The sequence below is a fragment of the Balaenoptera physalus genome, assembly GCF_965194825.1.
Source record: "Balaenoptera physalus genome assembly, chromosome: 9".
Classification (NCBI taxonomy): Eukaryota; Metazoa; Chordata; class Mammalia; order Artiodactyla; family Balaenopteridae; genus Balaenoptera; species Balaenoptera physalus.
In genome coordinates this window covers 69047227-69065013 of record NC_138888.1, presented here as the reverse complement: position 1 = coordinate 69065013, position 17787 = coordinate 69047227, and the positions used below count along the sequence as shown (strand labels likewise).

At 36.7% G+C, this 17787-nt stretch overlaps 1 protein-coding gene across 4 annotated transcripts in view; it reads right to left on the bottom strand.

The window, feature by feature from the left end:
* The window catches only part of RNGTT (RNA guanylyltransferase and 5'-phosphatase), a 322597-nt gene that overhangs the window by 225557 nt on the left and 79253 nt on the right, over nucleotides 1-17787 (bottom strand). For all 4 annotated transcript variants that reach the window (XM_082473970.1, XM_082473967.1, XM_082473968.1 and 1 more), the window contains exon 11: nucleotides 14300-14464. In XM_082473970.1, coding sequence (XP_082330096.1) covers nucleotides 14300-14464 — 165 coding nt within the window. The remainder of the gene's footprint in view (nucleotides 1-14299; nucleotides 14465-17787) is intronic.

The following is a 17787-nucleotide window of genomic DNA, read 5'->3' as shown; positions in this document are numbered from 1 at the left end:
AAAATTCTAATAAAACTACTAGGTCAGACATTAATACCAAAATATTGGCTCACACTGACGAGAGTTATACACTTAAAAAAAAAAAAGTGTTCAGTTGAAATTGAAGACACTTGTGTGATAAGTCAACCTGTAGTAAATTCACAACCACAGTTGATTAGAATAATTAATCTATCAGAATTTTTTAGAAAAGAAACTGCCTCCTAATCACTTTAGAGGCCAATAATTATTTTTTCTTCTGAATCTACTAATACCTATCTCCTGGATGTTAACTGTAAAAAAATTTTTGAGCTCTTATACTGAGCAAACATACAGAAATTTCCCCATATAACAATTGTGAGTCCACAAAAATGTTTAAAATATATTTGGCCCCAGATATAAAGATTTCTTCATGTTTCAGTGAACAAGATTTACTACCCCAAAAGAAGTTTCCTGGGACAATAAATCTTGAGGCTCACTATACCAAAGCAATTAAGAATTCTCTTTATTATGCATTATGGTGATTTTCTTAAATTCTCCTCTGAAATGGTAAATGAATGAGGTTGAAAGGATCCATCAGGCCATATTCAATTTCAATGATGAATGACATATTAATAGGCTAGATAATACAAAAATAAACACTAGAAATATGAGAATATATAAAGTTAGCCTCATTTCATCTTGTGTCTGCCTTTAAACCAAAATAGTTTCACCAGTATATCTATAATTACATAAAAAAATTAGGCATAATCATTGAGAATCTCTATGTGTGAAGAACAGTTCTTCACATTTAGGCAAGTTTCTTTTCTTCTCTTCAACCACAGTTATACTAACAAACTCTCAAACCTACTTTTTCTTTTACTGTGATACAAACAATACAACACTGATAAAGTCATATAACGTTTATATATATAAATAACACTTTATGGCTAGATTTTCTTTATGAACTACTAGTTTTAGACAAACAAGAACCATAAATTTATATTTCAGGATAAACTGAGAAAAGACAGAAAAGGCAATACCTAGAAAGTAAATCTGAATGCCAGATGAAATACATACATACATAAAACCTAAACTTCCTACCTAGCAAAGTATGCAAGAAAATAATAGATGAATATTTATAAAATCCTTATTAAACTAGATGAGTACATGGCCTTGAAATTAAATGTACTAAAAAAAAAAAAAAGCTTTTGTAATTCTCTGCTTAATCCTCTCAACAGTTATTAGAGAGGAGATCTTCACATTTATTACTCTTTCATCCTACATAGCAAATATTTTACTTTCAAAACAGTAATAAATAAATCATTGTAAAAATATTTTCCACAGAATTTTAATAAAGCAGTCAAACTGGACATGAGAAAGTGAAATGACTCCAATTTCTCCAAGCAGAGAAAAGCAATAAATTCACTGCTAGAAACTATTAAGAGATTATTAGGTCTTTTGTTTTTCCTTTCCTTTTCCTTTTTTTTTTTTCTTTTTAATTTGAGTGTGTGAGATGAAAGAGGAGGATGGAGTCTTGCTTATTTCTTTTAATCAAGCATAATTTCCTAAAACCATTCAAGATCGACTCCTTGCATGGTATTCCACTACATCCTAACTACATACAACCCTGCAGGGGACATAACTAACTACCCCTAAGGGAAAGGTGTGGAGAAGTGGACAGAGGCAGACAAGCAGGAAATGAAGAAAGACAACTTAGTAGAAATAACTTAGCAGAAACAGAACTTTGCAAATGGGAAATTATCCCAGTTCAGGCTTAGTCACATTAAAGAAAAAATGTGGACTTTACCAAAGAAGACGGCTATGCATGTGTGGTGGCTAGAGGCAGATGAGAAGTCTCTGTACCTTCCTTTCAATGTTGTTGTGAACCTAAAACTGCTCCAAAAATAAAGTCTTTTCAAAAAGTAAATTAAAAATAATATATTAAGACTAAGTAGGGCTTATCCCAGGAACAAAAGAAAGCTTCAGTGTTAGGATATATTTCCATTTAATACATAAAATAAACAAATCTAAGCAGGAAAAAAAAAAACAGTATTCTATCTATAGTAGATAAAAAGCAATTGGAAAACATTGAATACCTATTCTTGATTAAAAGTAAAATGACTCAGTAAAATAGAACCAAACATACACTTGCTAAATCTGATAAAATAGATTTCAGACTCAAAGACAGCATATGATACTTTAAAGAAACACTAGAAACATTCCCACTCAAATCAGGAACAAGACAAGGATCTCTATAACTATTACTACAATTTAAAATTGTACTTGTGTGTAACTGAATTAGACACGAGAAAAGTTAATGTATAAAAAAACTAAAGAGATAGCTTCAAGATGGCGGAAGAGTTAAGACGTGGAGATCACCTTCCTCCCCACAAATACATCAGAAATACAGCTACATGTGGAAAAACTCCTACAGAACACCTACTGAACGCTGGTAGAAGACCTCAGACTTCCCAAAAGGCAAGAAACTCCCCACGTACCTGGGTAGGGCAAAAGAAAAAAGAAAAAACGGAGACAAAGAATAGGGACGGGACCTGCACCTCTGGGAGGGAGCTGTGAAGGAGGAAGTTTCCACACACTAGGAAGGCCCTTCACTGGCGGAGACGGCGGGTGGCGGAGGGGCGAAGCTTTGGAGCCACAGAGGACAGCGCAGCAACAGGGGTGCAGAGGGCAAAGCGGAGAGATTCCAGCACAGAGGAGTGGTGCCGACCAGCACTCACCAGCCCGAGAGGCTTGTCTGCTCACCCGCCGGGGCAGGCGGGGGCTGGAAGCTGAGGCTCGGGCTTTGGAGGTCGGACCCCAGGGAGAGGACTGGGGTTGGCTGCATGAACACAGCCTGAAGGGGGCTAGTGCACCACAGCTAGCCGGGAGGGAGTCCGGGAAAAGGTCTGGAGCTGCCGAAGAGGCAAGAGACCATTGTTTTGGGGTGTGCGAGGAAGGGGATTCAGAGCACCGCCTAAACAAGCTCCAGAGACGGGCGTGAGCCATGGCTATCAGTGTGGACCCCAGAGACGGGCATGAGATGCTAAGGCTGCTGCTGCCGCCACCAAGAAGCCTGTGTGCGAGCACAGGTCACTCTCCACACCTCCCCTCCCAGGAGCCAGTGCAGCCCGCCATTGCCAGGGCCCTGTGATCCAGGGAAAACTTCCCCGGGAGAACACACGGCGTGCCTCAGGCTGCTGCAACGTCACACTGGCCTCTGCCGCCACAGGCTGGCCCCCCATCCGTACCCCTCCCTCCCCACGGCCTGAGTGAGCGAGAGTCCCCGAATCAGCTGCTCCTTTAACCCCGTCCTGTCTGAGCGAAGAACAGACGCCCTCAGGCGACCTACACGCAGAGGTGGGTCCAAACCCAAAGCTGAACCCCGGGAGCTGTGCAAACAAACAAGAGAAAGGGAAAACTCTCCCAGCAGCCTCAAGAGCAGCAGATTAAATCCCCACAATCAACTTGATGTACCCTGCATCTGTGGAATACCTGAATACACAACGAATCATACCAAAATTGAGGCGGTGGACTTTGGGATCAAATGTAGACTTGGGGTTTGCTTTCTGCATCTATTTGTTTCTGGTTTTATATTTATCTTAGTTTAGTATTTACAGCTTATTATCACTGGTAGATTTCTTTATTGATTGGGTTTCCTTCTTCCTTTTTTTTTATGTATATATATATTTTTTCCTTTTTCTCCTTTTATGAGTGTGTATGTGTATGCTTCTTTGTGTGATCTTGTCTGTATAGCTTTGCTTTTACCATGTGTTCTAGGGTTCTGTCTGTCTTTTTTTTTTTTTTTTTTTTAGTATAGCTTTTAGTGCTTGTTATCAGTGGTGGATGTTTTTTAGTTTGGTTGCTCTTTCTTTTTTTTAATTACTTTTTTATTTTTTTATTTTTTAATAATATTTTTTTATTTTAATAACTTTATTTTATTTTTCATTCTTTTTTTTTTTTTCCTCGCTTTTCTTCTGAGCTGGGTGGCTGACAGCCTTGGTGCTTCAGCCAGGTGTCAGGCCTGAGCCTCTGAGGTGGGAGAGCCATGTTCAGGACATTGATCCACCAGAGACCTCCTGGCCCCATGTAATATCAAACAGCAAAAGCTCTCCCAGAGATCTCCATCTCAACGCTAAGACCCACCTTCACTCAACAACCAGCAAACTAGAGTGCTGGACACCCTATGCCAAACAACTGGAATGACAGGAACACAACCCCACCCATTAGCAGAGAGGCTGCCTAAAATCATAGTAAGTTCACAGACACCCCAAAACACACCACTGGACGTGGTCCTGCCCACCAAAAAGACAAGATCCATCCTCATCAACCAGAACACAGGTACCAGTTCCCTCCACCAGGAAGCCTACACAACCCACTGAACCAACCTTAGCCACTGGGGGCAGACACCAAAAAAAATGGGAACTACAAACTTGCAGCCTGAGAAAAGGAGACCCCAAACACAGTAAGTTAAGCAAAATGAGCAAACAGAGAAATACAAAGCAGATGAAGGAGCAAGGTAAAAACCCACCAGACCAAACAAATGAAGAGGAAATAGGCAGTCTACCTGAAAAAGAATTCAGAGTAATAACAGTAAAGATGATCCAAAATCTTGGAAATAGAATGGAGAAAATACAAGAAACGTTTAACAAGGACCTAGAAGAACTAAAGAGCAAACAAACTATGATGAACAACACAATAAGTGAAATTAAAATTTCTCTACAAGGAATCAATAGCAGAATAACTGAAGCATAAGAACGGATATGTGACTTGGAAGATAAAATACTGGAAATAACTACTGCAGAGCAGAATAAAGAAAAAAGAGTATATTTTTCTTTCGTATATTAACTCATGTATATGGAACCTAGAAAAATGGTACAGATGAGCCGGTTTGCAGGGCAGAAGTTGAGACACAGATGTAGAGAACGGACATGTGGACACCAAGGGGGGAAAACTGCGGTGGGGTGGGGATGGTGGTGTGCTGAATTGGGCGATTGGGATTGACATGTATACACTGATGTGTATAAAATTGATGCCTAATAAGAACCTGCAGTATAAAAAAACAAACAAACAAAACAACCAATACTAAACTTTCATTGGGTTATTTGTATGGAAATATGTTAATATAAATGTTTCAGACATTATATGAAATTTCTAAAAATCTTATATGTTCTGGTATAATGTTATAAGTCATAATCCTAGTTATTACCTTAAAATGTATATCTCAGAAATAACTAATTTTCTTGTCAACTGCATTATTATGAACTTTCATCAAATCTTTAACTGTGGTCATTTTCAAGTCTTTTGTCAATTACAGACAGTTCTGGGTGTACTCTGATGCTTTTGCAAATATGTTCCTATAAAAGGGTTTCATCTTTAAGAAATTCATGGAAAAGACTCTGACAAGTACAGGTTTCTGGTAACTGACTGTACTGCTGAACTGAATGAATAAGCATTTTCAGAACTCTAATGAAAAACTGATGAACTCATAAAAGTGCTAACAAAAGATCAAGATGAAAAAAAAAAATTAATTACATGGGACTGAGTGAACTGATAAGGATGAGTATAATTTTTGTGACTTTCTGTCTGAATTTAAAAAAAAAAAAAAATCCCACAAGGACTCAGAGGCAAAGAATATACAAATCAATTTTCACTGCAAAGTAAAGGAGTTGTTACAGTGGAGGATTACTGGACTGAATGTCAATATTATGACATAGTATGAGTGTGTTTCATGTTTGGTAATTGCAATCATTGTTGCTTTTGTTGTGGTCATCCATGTACAATGCTTGGTGTCAGTCTATTTATCTCTTTTAAAAATAAAATACAGTGTGTGTGTGTGAAAAAAAAGTGACACTGAGATGCGTGTGCACAGACACACACACACACAAAAAAAAAAAAAAGAATTGAGGACAGTCTCAGAGACCTCTGGTAAAACATTAAACGCACCAACATTCGAATTATAGCGGTCCCAGAAGAAGAAGAGAAAAAGAAAGGGACTGAGAAAATATTTGAAGAGATTATACTTGAAAACTACCCTAATATGAGAAAGGAAATAGTCAATCATGTACAGGAAGCACACAGAGTGCCAGACAGGATAAATCCAAGGAGAAACATGCCAAGACAAATATTAATCAAACTATCACAAATTAAATACAAAGAAAAAATATTATAAGCAGCAAGGGAAAAACAACAAATAACATACAAGGGAATCCCCATAAGGTTAACAGCTGATCTTTCAGCAGAAACTCTGCAAGCCAGAAGGGAGTGGCAGGACAGATTTTAAGTGATGACAAAGAAAAACCTACAACCAAGATCACTCTACCCGGCAAGGATCTCATTCAGATTTGACGGAGAAATTAAAACCTTTACAGACAAAATAAAGCTAAGAGAATTCCGCACCACCAAACCAGCTTTACAACAAATCCTGAAGGAACTTCTCTAGGCAGGAAACATGAGACAAGGAAAAGACCTACAATAACAAACCCAAAACAATTAAAAACTGGTAATAGGAACACACATATCGAAAACTGCCTTAAATGTAAATGGATTAAATGCTCCAACCAAAGACATACACATAGACAAGACCCATATATATGCTGTCTACAAGAGACCCACTTCAGAACTAGGGACACATACAGACTGAAAGTGAGAGGATGGAAAAAGATATTCCATGCAAATGGAAATCAAAAGAAAGCTGGAGTAGCAATTCTCATATCAGACATAACAGACTTTAAAACAAAGACTATTACAAGAGACAAAGAAGGACACTACATAATGATCAAGGGATCAATCCAAGAAGAAGATATAACAATTGTAAATATTTATGCACCCAACATAGGAGCACCTGAATACTTAAGGCAAATGCTAACAGCCATAAAAGAGGAAATACACAGTAACACAATCATAGTAGGGGACTTTAACACCTCCCTTTCACCAATGGACAGATCAACCAAAATGAAAATAAATAAGGAAACACAAGCTTTAAATGCATTAGGGCTTCCCTGGTGGCGCAGTGGTTGAGAATCTGCCTGCTAATGCAGGGGACACAGGTTCGAGCCCTGGTCTGGGAAGATTCCACATGCCGCGGAGCAACTGGGCCCGTGAGCCACAGCTACTGAGCCTGCGTGTCTGGAGCTTGTGCTCTGCAGCAAGAGAGGCCGTGACAGTGAGAGGCCCGCACACCGCGATGAGGAGTGGCCCCCGCTCGCCGCAACTAGAGAAAGACCTCGCACAGAAACGAAGACCCAACACAGCCAAAAATAAATAAATTAATTAATTAATAAAAACTACAGGGAGAACAATGATTAAATTGATTTGGGCTGAGTGTGCTTTGCCTATCCGTTTAAAAAAAAAATGATACGTTAAACAAGATGGACTTAAATGATATTTATAGGACATTCCATCCAAAAACAACAGAATACACTTCTCAAGTGGTCATGGAACATTCTCCAGGATACATCATATCCTGGGTCACAAATCAAGCCTTGGTAAATTTTAAAAAACTGAAATTGTAACAAGTATCTTTTCCAACCACAACACTATGAAACTAGATATCAATTAGAGGAAAAACTCTGTAAAAACTACTAACACATGGAGGCTAAACAATACACTACTAAATAACCAAGAGATCACTGAAGAAATCAAAGAGGAAATCAAAAACTACCTAGAAACAAATGACAGTGAAAACACAACGACCCAAAGCCTATAGGATACAGCAAAAGCAGTTCTAAGATGGAAGTTTATAGCAATATAATCCTACCTCAAGAAACAAGAAACATCTCAAATAAACAACCTAATATTACACCTAAAGCAATTAAAGAAACAAGAACAAAAAACCCCCAAAGCTAGCAGAAGAAAAGAAATCATAAAGATCAGATCAGAAATAAATGTAAAAGAAATGAAGGAAACAATAGATAAGATCAATAAAACTAAAAGCTGGTTCATTGAGAAGATAAACAAAATTGATAAACCACTAGCCAGACTCATCAAGAAAAAGAGGGAGAAGACTCAAATCAATAGAATTAGAAATGAAAAAGGAGAAGTAACAACTGAAACTGCAGAAATACAAAGGATCATGAGAGATTACTACAAGCAACTATATGCCAATAAAATGGACAACTTGGAAGAAATGGACAAATTCTTAGAAATGCACAACCTCCCGAGACTGAAACAGGAAGAAATAGAAAATATAAACAGAATAATCACAAGCACTGAATTTGAAACTGTGATTAAAAATCTTCCAACAAACAAAAGCCCAGGACCAGATGGCTTCACAGGTGAATTCTATCACACATTTAGAGAAGAGCTAACACCCATCCTTCTCAAACTCTTCCAAAACATTGCAGAGGAAGGAACACTCCCAAACTCATTCTATGAGGCCACCATCACCCTGATACCAAAACCAGACAAAGACACTACAAAAAGAGAAAATTACAGACCAATATCACTGATGAATATAGATGCAAAAATCCTCAACAAAATACTAGCAAACAGAATCCAGGAACACATTAAAAGGATCATACACCACGATCAAGTGGGATTTATCCCAGGGATGCAAGGATTCTTCAATATACGCAAATCAATCAATGTGATACACCATATTAACAAATTGAAGAATAAAAACCATATAATCATCTCAGTAGATGCAGAAAAACCTTTTGCCAAAATTCAACACCTATTTATGATAAAAACTCTCCAGAAAGTGGGCATAGAGGGAACCTACCTCAACATAATAAAGGCCATATACGACAAACCCACAGCAAACATCATTCTCAATGGTGAAAAACTGAAAGCATTTCCTCTAAGATCAGGAACAAGACAAGGATGTCCACTCTCACCACTATTATTCAACATAGTTTTGGTAGTCCTAGCCACAGCAATCAGAGAAGCAAAAGAAATAAAAGGAATACAAATTGGAAAAGAAGTACAACTGTCACTGTTTACAGATGACATGATGATACTATACATAGAGAGGTGCCACCAGAAAACTAAAGGTGCCACCAGAAAACTACTAGAGCTAATCAATGAATCTGGTAAAGTTACAGGATACAAAATGAATGCACAGAAATCTCTTGCATTCCTATACACTAATGATGAAAAATCTGAAAGAGAAATTAAGGAAACACTCCCATTTACCACTGCAACAAAAAGAATAAAATACCTAGGAATAAACCTACCTAAGGAGAAAAAAGACCTGTATGCAGAAAACTACAAGACACTGATGAAAGAAATTGAACAGGATACAAACAGATGGAGAGATATACCATGTTTTTGGATTGGAAGAATCAACATTGTGAAAATGACTATACCACCCAAAGCAATCTACAGATTCCATGTAATCCCTATCAAACTACCAATGGCATTTTTTACAGAACTAGAACAAAAAATTTCACAATTTGTATGGAAACACAAAAGACCCTGAATAGCCAAAGCAATCTTGAGAAAGAAAAACAGAGCTGGCGGAATCAGGCTCCCTGACTTCAGACTATACTACAAAGCTACAGTAATCAAGACAGTATGGTACTGGCACAAAAACAGAAATATAGATCAATGGAACAGGATAGAAAGCCCAGAGATCAACCCACACACATATGGTCACCTTATCTTTGGTAATGGAGACAAGAGTATACAATGGAGAAAAGACAGCCTCTTCAATAAGTGGTGCTGGGAAAACTGGACAGCTACATGTAAAAGAATGAAATTAGAACACTCCCTAACACCATACACAAAAATAAACTCAAAATGGATTAAAGACCTAAATGTAAGGCCAGACACTGAAACTCTAAGAGGAAAACATAAGCAGAACAGTCTATGACATAAATCACAGCAAGATCCTTTTGACCCACCTCCTAGAGAAATGGAAATAGAAACAGAAATAAACAAATGGGACCTAATGAAACTTCAAAGCTTTTGCACAGCAGAGGAAACCATAAACAACACAAAAAGACAACCCTCAGAATGGGAGAAAATATTTGCAAATGAAGCGACTGACAAAGGATTAATCTCCAAAATTTACAAGCAGCTCATGCAGCTCAATATCAAAAAAACAAACAACCCAATCTGAAAATGGGCAGAAGATCTAAATAGACATTACTCCAAAGAAGATATACAGATTGCCAACAAACACATGAAACACTTTAGCTCAACATCACTAATCATTAGAGAAATGCAAATCAAAACTACAATGAGGTTATCACCTCACACCAGTCAGAATGGCCATCATTAAAAAATCTACAAGCAATAAATGTTGGAGAAGGTGTGGAGAAAAGGGAACCCCTTGCACTGTTAGTGGGAATGTAAATTGATACAGCCACTATGGAGAACAGTATGGAGGTTCCTTAAGAAACTAAAACTAGAACTACCATTCGACCCAGCAATCCCACTACTGGGCATATACTCTGAGAAAACCATAATTCAAAAAGAGTCATGTACCACAATGTTCATTACAGCACTATTTACAATAGCCAGGATATGGAAGCAACCTCAGTGTCTATCAACAGATGAATGGATAAAGAAGATGTGGCACATATATACAATGGAATATTACTCAGCCATAAAAAGAAATGAAATGGAGTTATTTGTAGTGAGGTGGATGGACCTAGAGTCTGTCATACAGAGTGAAGTAAGTCAGAAAGAGAAAAATAAATATCCTATACTAACACATATATATGGAATCGAAAAAAAAAAAAGGAAAAGGTTCTGAAGAATCTAGGGGCAGGAAAGGAATAAAGACGCAGACATAGAGAATGGACTTGAGGACATGGGGAGGGGGAAGGGTAAGCTGGGACAAAGTGAGAGAGTGGCATGGACATATATACATTACCAAATGTAAAAGAGATAGCTAGTGGGAAGCAGCCACATAGCACAGGGAGATCAGCTCGGTGCCTTGTGTCCACCTAGAGGGGTGGGCTAGGGAAGGTGGGAGGGAGACGCAAGAGGGAGGGGATATGGGGATATATGTTTATGTATAGCTGATTCACTTTGCTATACAGCAGAAACTAACACACCATTGTAAAACAATTATACTCCAATAAAGATGTTGAAAGAAAGGGAAGGAAGGAAGGAAGGACGGAAGGAAGGAAGGAAGGAAGGAACGAAGGAAGGAACGAAGGAAGAGTAAAACTATGTCAATTTACATCTAATATGACTGGATACTCAGAAAATCCAAGAGGATCAACTGAAAAATAATTATAAACAAGAATCAGATGGAACAAGAGAATTCAATGAAAACACAAGGCCTAGAAGAGGCAAAACAACTTCAAAAATGAAGTAGGAAGTTGGAAGATCAAGTCTGTCTGATTTCAATCTTTATTATAAACAGAAGTAATCAAGACAGTACTACCACAAAGACAGATAAAACAGATCAAGGGCATAGAACAGAACATCTAGCAATAGTCCCATACATACATGACAACTTATTTTTTATAAAGATGCAAAAGAAATTCAATGAAAAAAGGACCATCTCTTCAATACTTGGTGCAGAAACAACTGGATATCCATATGCAAATCAAACAAACAAAAACCTATCAACAGGCTAAAAACAACCCAAATGTCTATGACTATGGATTAGTTAATTAAATTATGGTACACTGATAAGATGGAAATCTGTGCATCTATTAAAAAAAAAGATTGAAGGAGATCTCCATGTACCAAAACTGGGGCAAGGGGACTCAAAATAAATTAAGTAAAAAAAAGTAAGTACAGAAAAGGGCATTAAGAATCATCTCTCGGGTAAGGGTGGTAAGAATATAAATAAATGTATTGCTTGCACATGGATAAAGAAATTCTGATGGATACAATAAATGCTAATAGCAATGGTTACTCTTCTGAGATGATGATAAATAGAAACTATCTGCTGTCTGTCTGACTTTTAAAATTTTGTTAACCACATTTAATCTATTCAAATAATTCTTTTTTAATTAGCCTTCAAACTGGAAATGCAAATAAAGTTGTAATTTAAGAAACTGCTACTTCTTATTACTATTTAGGATGCTGTATTCTAATACCCATGTATGTATATTAAGTTAAAAATTAAACAACTCATTATCCCTTCACTAGTTTGACGGATCAAATTCAACAAAATGGAGAGGTTGTTTATAGAGTTATGTTAATAAACTCCTAAAATCAAAGTTATCTTCAAGTTTTTATAGATAGAAATGAAATTCTACTGTTTTCTACCCAAAAGTATGCATTTTTCAGAGTTGTAAATTTTGTCAAAAACCACATAAAAACTAGCCTTTCTCATAAAAATGGTACGTACTTCCCTGACAAATGCTGCATCATTCATAACACCACTGTTTTACAATTCCCATTAGCAAAGATAAAAATAATAAGCAACTCTAGAGCAATAACCTGTCAATCGTAGCTACTATTCTATAACTGGTCTACAGTCTTACCCTTTAGACCAACTCTGCTGCAAAATATGCTTTCCCTCTGTATTCTACAACTTTACACTTTGGTAAGAGAAATTGAGGACAAAAAATAACAGTAAAAACTGAAAAGGAGGGAAGAGGAGACTTATATTTAAAATTCCAAATATTAGAACTGCTTAAAAAATAGAATTTCCTATGATGATTTCGAAGGGTGGTTATATAAGCTAAGTAGAAAGGAAAAAAATTAGAGCATCATTTTTTCTAGTGAAAAACTACATGAAAAGTTGTTCGACATAACTATATACCTCAGATCCCTAAAGAACAATTTTCTAAGCATTTCTAAGCAGCACTGATTCTGACTAATAAAACTACACTAAGACACATTTTCTTAAATGCTGAACTTTGAATTATGACAGCACAAGCTGTCAAAATACTTTTTTTTAAAAACGAATGCAAACTGAAACAATTTGGCTTCTGACCAACTTTTACACTGTATTAAAAATTTAGAAAGGTGTGACCCATGTTCAGTGTTAACATTATCCTTACCCTACCGACTGGGCAGGGCACAAAATTGTATGGCTCTTTTAGGCACCCCTATAATATTCCTGCTGCCAAAACAGACACAAAAGGCGAGCAGTGAACTGTGGGAAGGCCATGGCACCAGAAGTCAACCAACAGTCCCATGCCAAGCAGGCATTATGCAAAATAAATGAAAGTAGAATGATAACTTTGTATTTGTTGAGAAGAAAAGATAGGCATTCAACAGTGCTGAGATTACTGCTAATATTACATCCAAGGGCTAATACCAAATTGAGTGGACTTGAGAAGAAGTTAAAATACAACAAAAACTTACATCATCTAACTTGTGAGATTATATTAGAAAAAAGTTTAAAACATTTAATTGCTTACATTGCTATATTTCCTATATTATTCTATCATAACCACCCCTCTTCCAAAACATAATAACTCCATGGTGCATCTTTACTGTCAAATACTATGTGGCAGTTAATAAATCTCTTTACATGACATGGAAATATTTCCAAGTTGTGTTGTTAAGTGAAATAAGTCTCGGGTTTTCAGTGTCAAAAAAACAAAAATAAATAACAAATGAAAACCTTCCATGTGTATGTATATATCTATGTAAATTAATTTTTAAAATAAGACTACGTAGTAAACACTGTTCACCTCCAGAAGGCTTAAAAGGTGATTTTCACTCTTTATAATTCTATCCTGTTTACAGCTTTTTAAAAAACATAATATGAACCAATAGCCATGAATCAAAAACTATTATAAGAAACAAGGGGGACTTGCCTGGTGGTCCAGGGGTTAAGACTCCGTGCTCCCAACACAGGGGTCCCAGGTTCAATCCCTAGTCAGGGAACTAGATCCCACATGCCCCAACTAAGAGCCCACATACCACAAGTAAAGATCCAGAACACCACAACGGAGACCCTGCACGCAGCAACAAAGATCCTGCGTTCCACAGCTAAGACCTGGCGCAGCCAAATAAATATATAAATAAATATTTTTTTTAGAAAAAAGAAAAGAAAGGAAAACAAGGAAGTAACCTAACTTAAGTTTCTGTCACTAAGAATTTTACTAAAATAAAATAGGTAAACAACAAGGATCTACAGTTATAGCACAGGGCACTATACTCAATACCATGTAATAAGCTATAATGGAAAAGAATCCGAAAAAGAAAAAAAAAAATATATATATATATATGAACTACTTTGCTGTACACCAGAAACTAACACAACATTGTAAATCAACTATACTTCAATTTAAAAAAAAAAAAAAGGATCTTGCTAAAGAGCAGACTTTGGAATTTATACATGTTTGTCCAATATAGTGCTATATTCAATTCAAGTAATTTCTGGAAAAATCAACACAAGTGGGCCTCAAAATGTCATTCATATTCCTTTTGCAAGCTGAATTTTGTTACACTGCAAGTATTAATTAGAAAACTTTACCTTTCTTGAAGCATGGATGTCAAAAAATGGCTTATTTCTGACACGAAATGGTTCCTGTGTTTTGTCAATGAGCCCCGTCTTCATTTTTTCATGTCGAGGATTTATTATTTCTCGTTCTATACACTGCAGACGAATATTAAAATCACAATCTCCAACTGGCTGTGCCTGAATTAAACAAGACAATTGTTTAAATTTCAACACTAAAAACTATTTTATCAGCATAATTATCGGGCTGATACACTATACATAGCAGTCTATATAAACAGCATCCTTTGGAGTTGCCCAGTGTATAGCATGAACAACCGTACATGCCAGCCCTGATAATTAATTTGACTAATGACAGAAGCATACCTAAACATGCAAAAGCACACACATACACAGTTACTTATTTTAATTATAAATATATAAAAGAGTATGGGAAAATGGTATAAATCTCCTCAAATATAAATTGATCCAAAGTTTTCACATCTGAGTTAAAGTATTAATATACTCACTAATCATTTTTATTATTTACATGAATTAGTAAAACCTGTGTAAAAACTAAAATCCACATAGTCAGGAGAGTACAAGCAAACAACACACCAAAATAAGCAAAAAAGTCACCTATAATGTTTTTTGTTCTTTAAAGTGCTAACATTTTACAGCCTTCAAGAAGTAGAAGATATTTATTAAACAAATACATTCTCAACTCTGAAAACTAATATAGAAAAGGTTTATATGATATATTCAAAAACAAAAGTTTTTTTCTTCCCCCATATGTATATATACAGTATATATATTATGGTATATATATATGGTTTGAACCATGAAATAAAAAGCACATGTATACTTTTGTATGAGCTGAGGGTAGGGGCTTGTCCTCTGCTAATGGTATATACAAATACAGCTATAACATGTCACCTGGGTGACAGCAGTGGTCCGGATTAGCAGCATCACCTCAATGGTATATCAAGTACCCTTTTCTTTATTCTGCAATTGGACACACTTCTATGCATTTTCCCCATCTTTTGTGCCTTCTTCCTCTTCTCTAATCTATATCACTCAACCTAACATTTTACCCAATCTACTGTTTACAAAGGGGTGGCAACACTTGCTTAATCTGTGAACATTAAATATGCCTCAAGGATGACTTTTTCTCAACTTTGGAAGGATGACAATTTTGATACTCGGCAAAGAATCAGGAGCAAGACAAGTGAGCAAGAGCTAGGTATAAGGTAGAGTATGTTCCCTTTACATAAAGGCATACAACTGTTTATAAAGGGTATTTACTGAAGAAATGTTAGTAAATAACCACACAGTCCATGTGCAAACTTTTCCATGTCACCTATGTCATCAACAAGGTTGAAAAACCTAAAATGTTAGGCTTATTTATTAGATGAATTGAGACCCCTATAAAATTAAAGTGAAACAAGCAAGCCCTCTTTTTAAGAAATAAAATTAAAACTCTAAAAATTGTTTTAAAAAAATTGTAAGTAGTCTAAATTCCCTCCTAGATACTCTTCACTTTAAAATTCACCAAAACAACTAGAATAAATTGAAATCAAGTTCACCTTCAAATCTGTGTTGCCTATCATAAAGGAAGCTCCTGATAGATAGGTGTTGAATCGTTGAGAATAGACTACAGGAAGTGCTCAATAACTATTGACTAACTGGCCTCCCTGTTTTGAGTTCTTTCTCACTTCAAAACACTATCCACGCTGCCAGTGGAGTTATCCTTCAAAACAATAAAAATATGATCATATCATTACCATAACTAAAACCCTTCAGTAGTGTCCTATTATATACAGAACAAAGAACTAAGCTAAAATGCCTTATTCAAGTAATCTGGGCTCCTACCCACTAATCCATTCTCATTTCCTGCTATGTCTCACATCTCACCATACATCAAGTACACTAAAAACCATCTAATGCTCCTGACTTCTAAGGCTCACTCCTTCAAAATTAATCTGTATCACTTTCTCTGTCTACAAGTCCACACTTCAAATAACTCAAGTATACCCAGGGTAAACTGGAATATTCTCACCTCTCTGGTACCTCTCATATATTTCTATATCTTTGACATTATACTTATGATACTATTATAATATTTCTTTACATTTACATCCCCATTCGTAAGACCACTGGTCTGCAAATTTCTTTTTTTTTTGTTTCTTTTGACCGTACAGCATGCGGGATCTTAGTTCGCCGACCGGGGATCAAACCCATGCCCCCTGTAGTGGAAGCATGGAGTGCTAACCACTGGACCGCCAGGGAAGTCCCTGCAAATTTCTTTTGATTTTGTATCCAATCTAAACACATATCCGAACAATTGTGTATAATATATGCATATTAATTTTTAATAAATTGCATACATGCACAACTGTATAATATGTTATAAAACAGACAAAAATTGAATAATAGATTAAGATTAAACAGGAGTTCTCCAATTTTCTTTCCAAATTCCAATGAACTGTTGTGGAAGTAGCCTCTTTGGAGGTCACGGCACTAAATTATAAACTCCCTGGAAGGCAAGAAATTATGTACTATTCTTCTGGGCATACTCAATACCTAGACTAATACTTGACATATAAAAAATTATCAATGAAATTCTTGCTGTACAAAATAATAAACTAAGGAACTGAAAAGTTTTAAACAATTATTTCAAAAAAATTATTTCTAATAGTGACCTTGATTTGATGATTCAAAATAAACAAAGTGGTTAACCATCAATGAAAGCTCCACAGTAAATTAAAGAATTAAATATATAATACTTTCAATTATAAATATATCTTATTATCAGAAATATGAAAAACTGTGACTTAAAAAACCAATGAAACAGTTACTCCCTCTTGCAAGAGCACCGGAATCACAATTAACTGCTGAACAATCATCAACAGGAAGACACTGGAACTCACCAAAAAAGATATCTCACATCCAAAGACAAAGGAGAAGCCACAATGAGATGGCAGGAGGGGCGCAATCATAATAAAATCAAATCCCATAACTGCTGGGTGGGTGACTCACAAACTGGAGAAGACTTATACCACCGAAGTCCACACACTGAGGTGAAGGTTCTGAGCCCCACATCAGGCTTCCCAACCTGGGGGTCTGGCAACAGGAGGAGGAATTCCTAGAGAATCAGACTTTGAAGGCTAGCGGGATTTGATTGCAGGACTTCGACAAGAATGGGAGAAACAGAGACTCCACTCTTGGAGGGCACACACAAAATAGTGTGCGCATCAGGACCCAGGGGAAGGAGCAGTGACCCCATAGGAGACTGAACCAGACCTACCTGCTAGTATTGGAGGGTCTCTTGCAGAGGCAGGGGGTGGCTGGGGCTCAACGTGGGGACAAGGACACTGGCAGCAGAAGTTCAGGGAAGTACTCCTTGGTGCGAGCCCTCCCAGAGTCCAACATTAGCCCCACCAAAGAGCTGGGTAGGCTCCAGTGTTGGGTCACCTCAGGCAAAACAAGCAACAGGGAGGGAACCCAGCCCCACCCATCAGCAG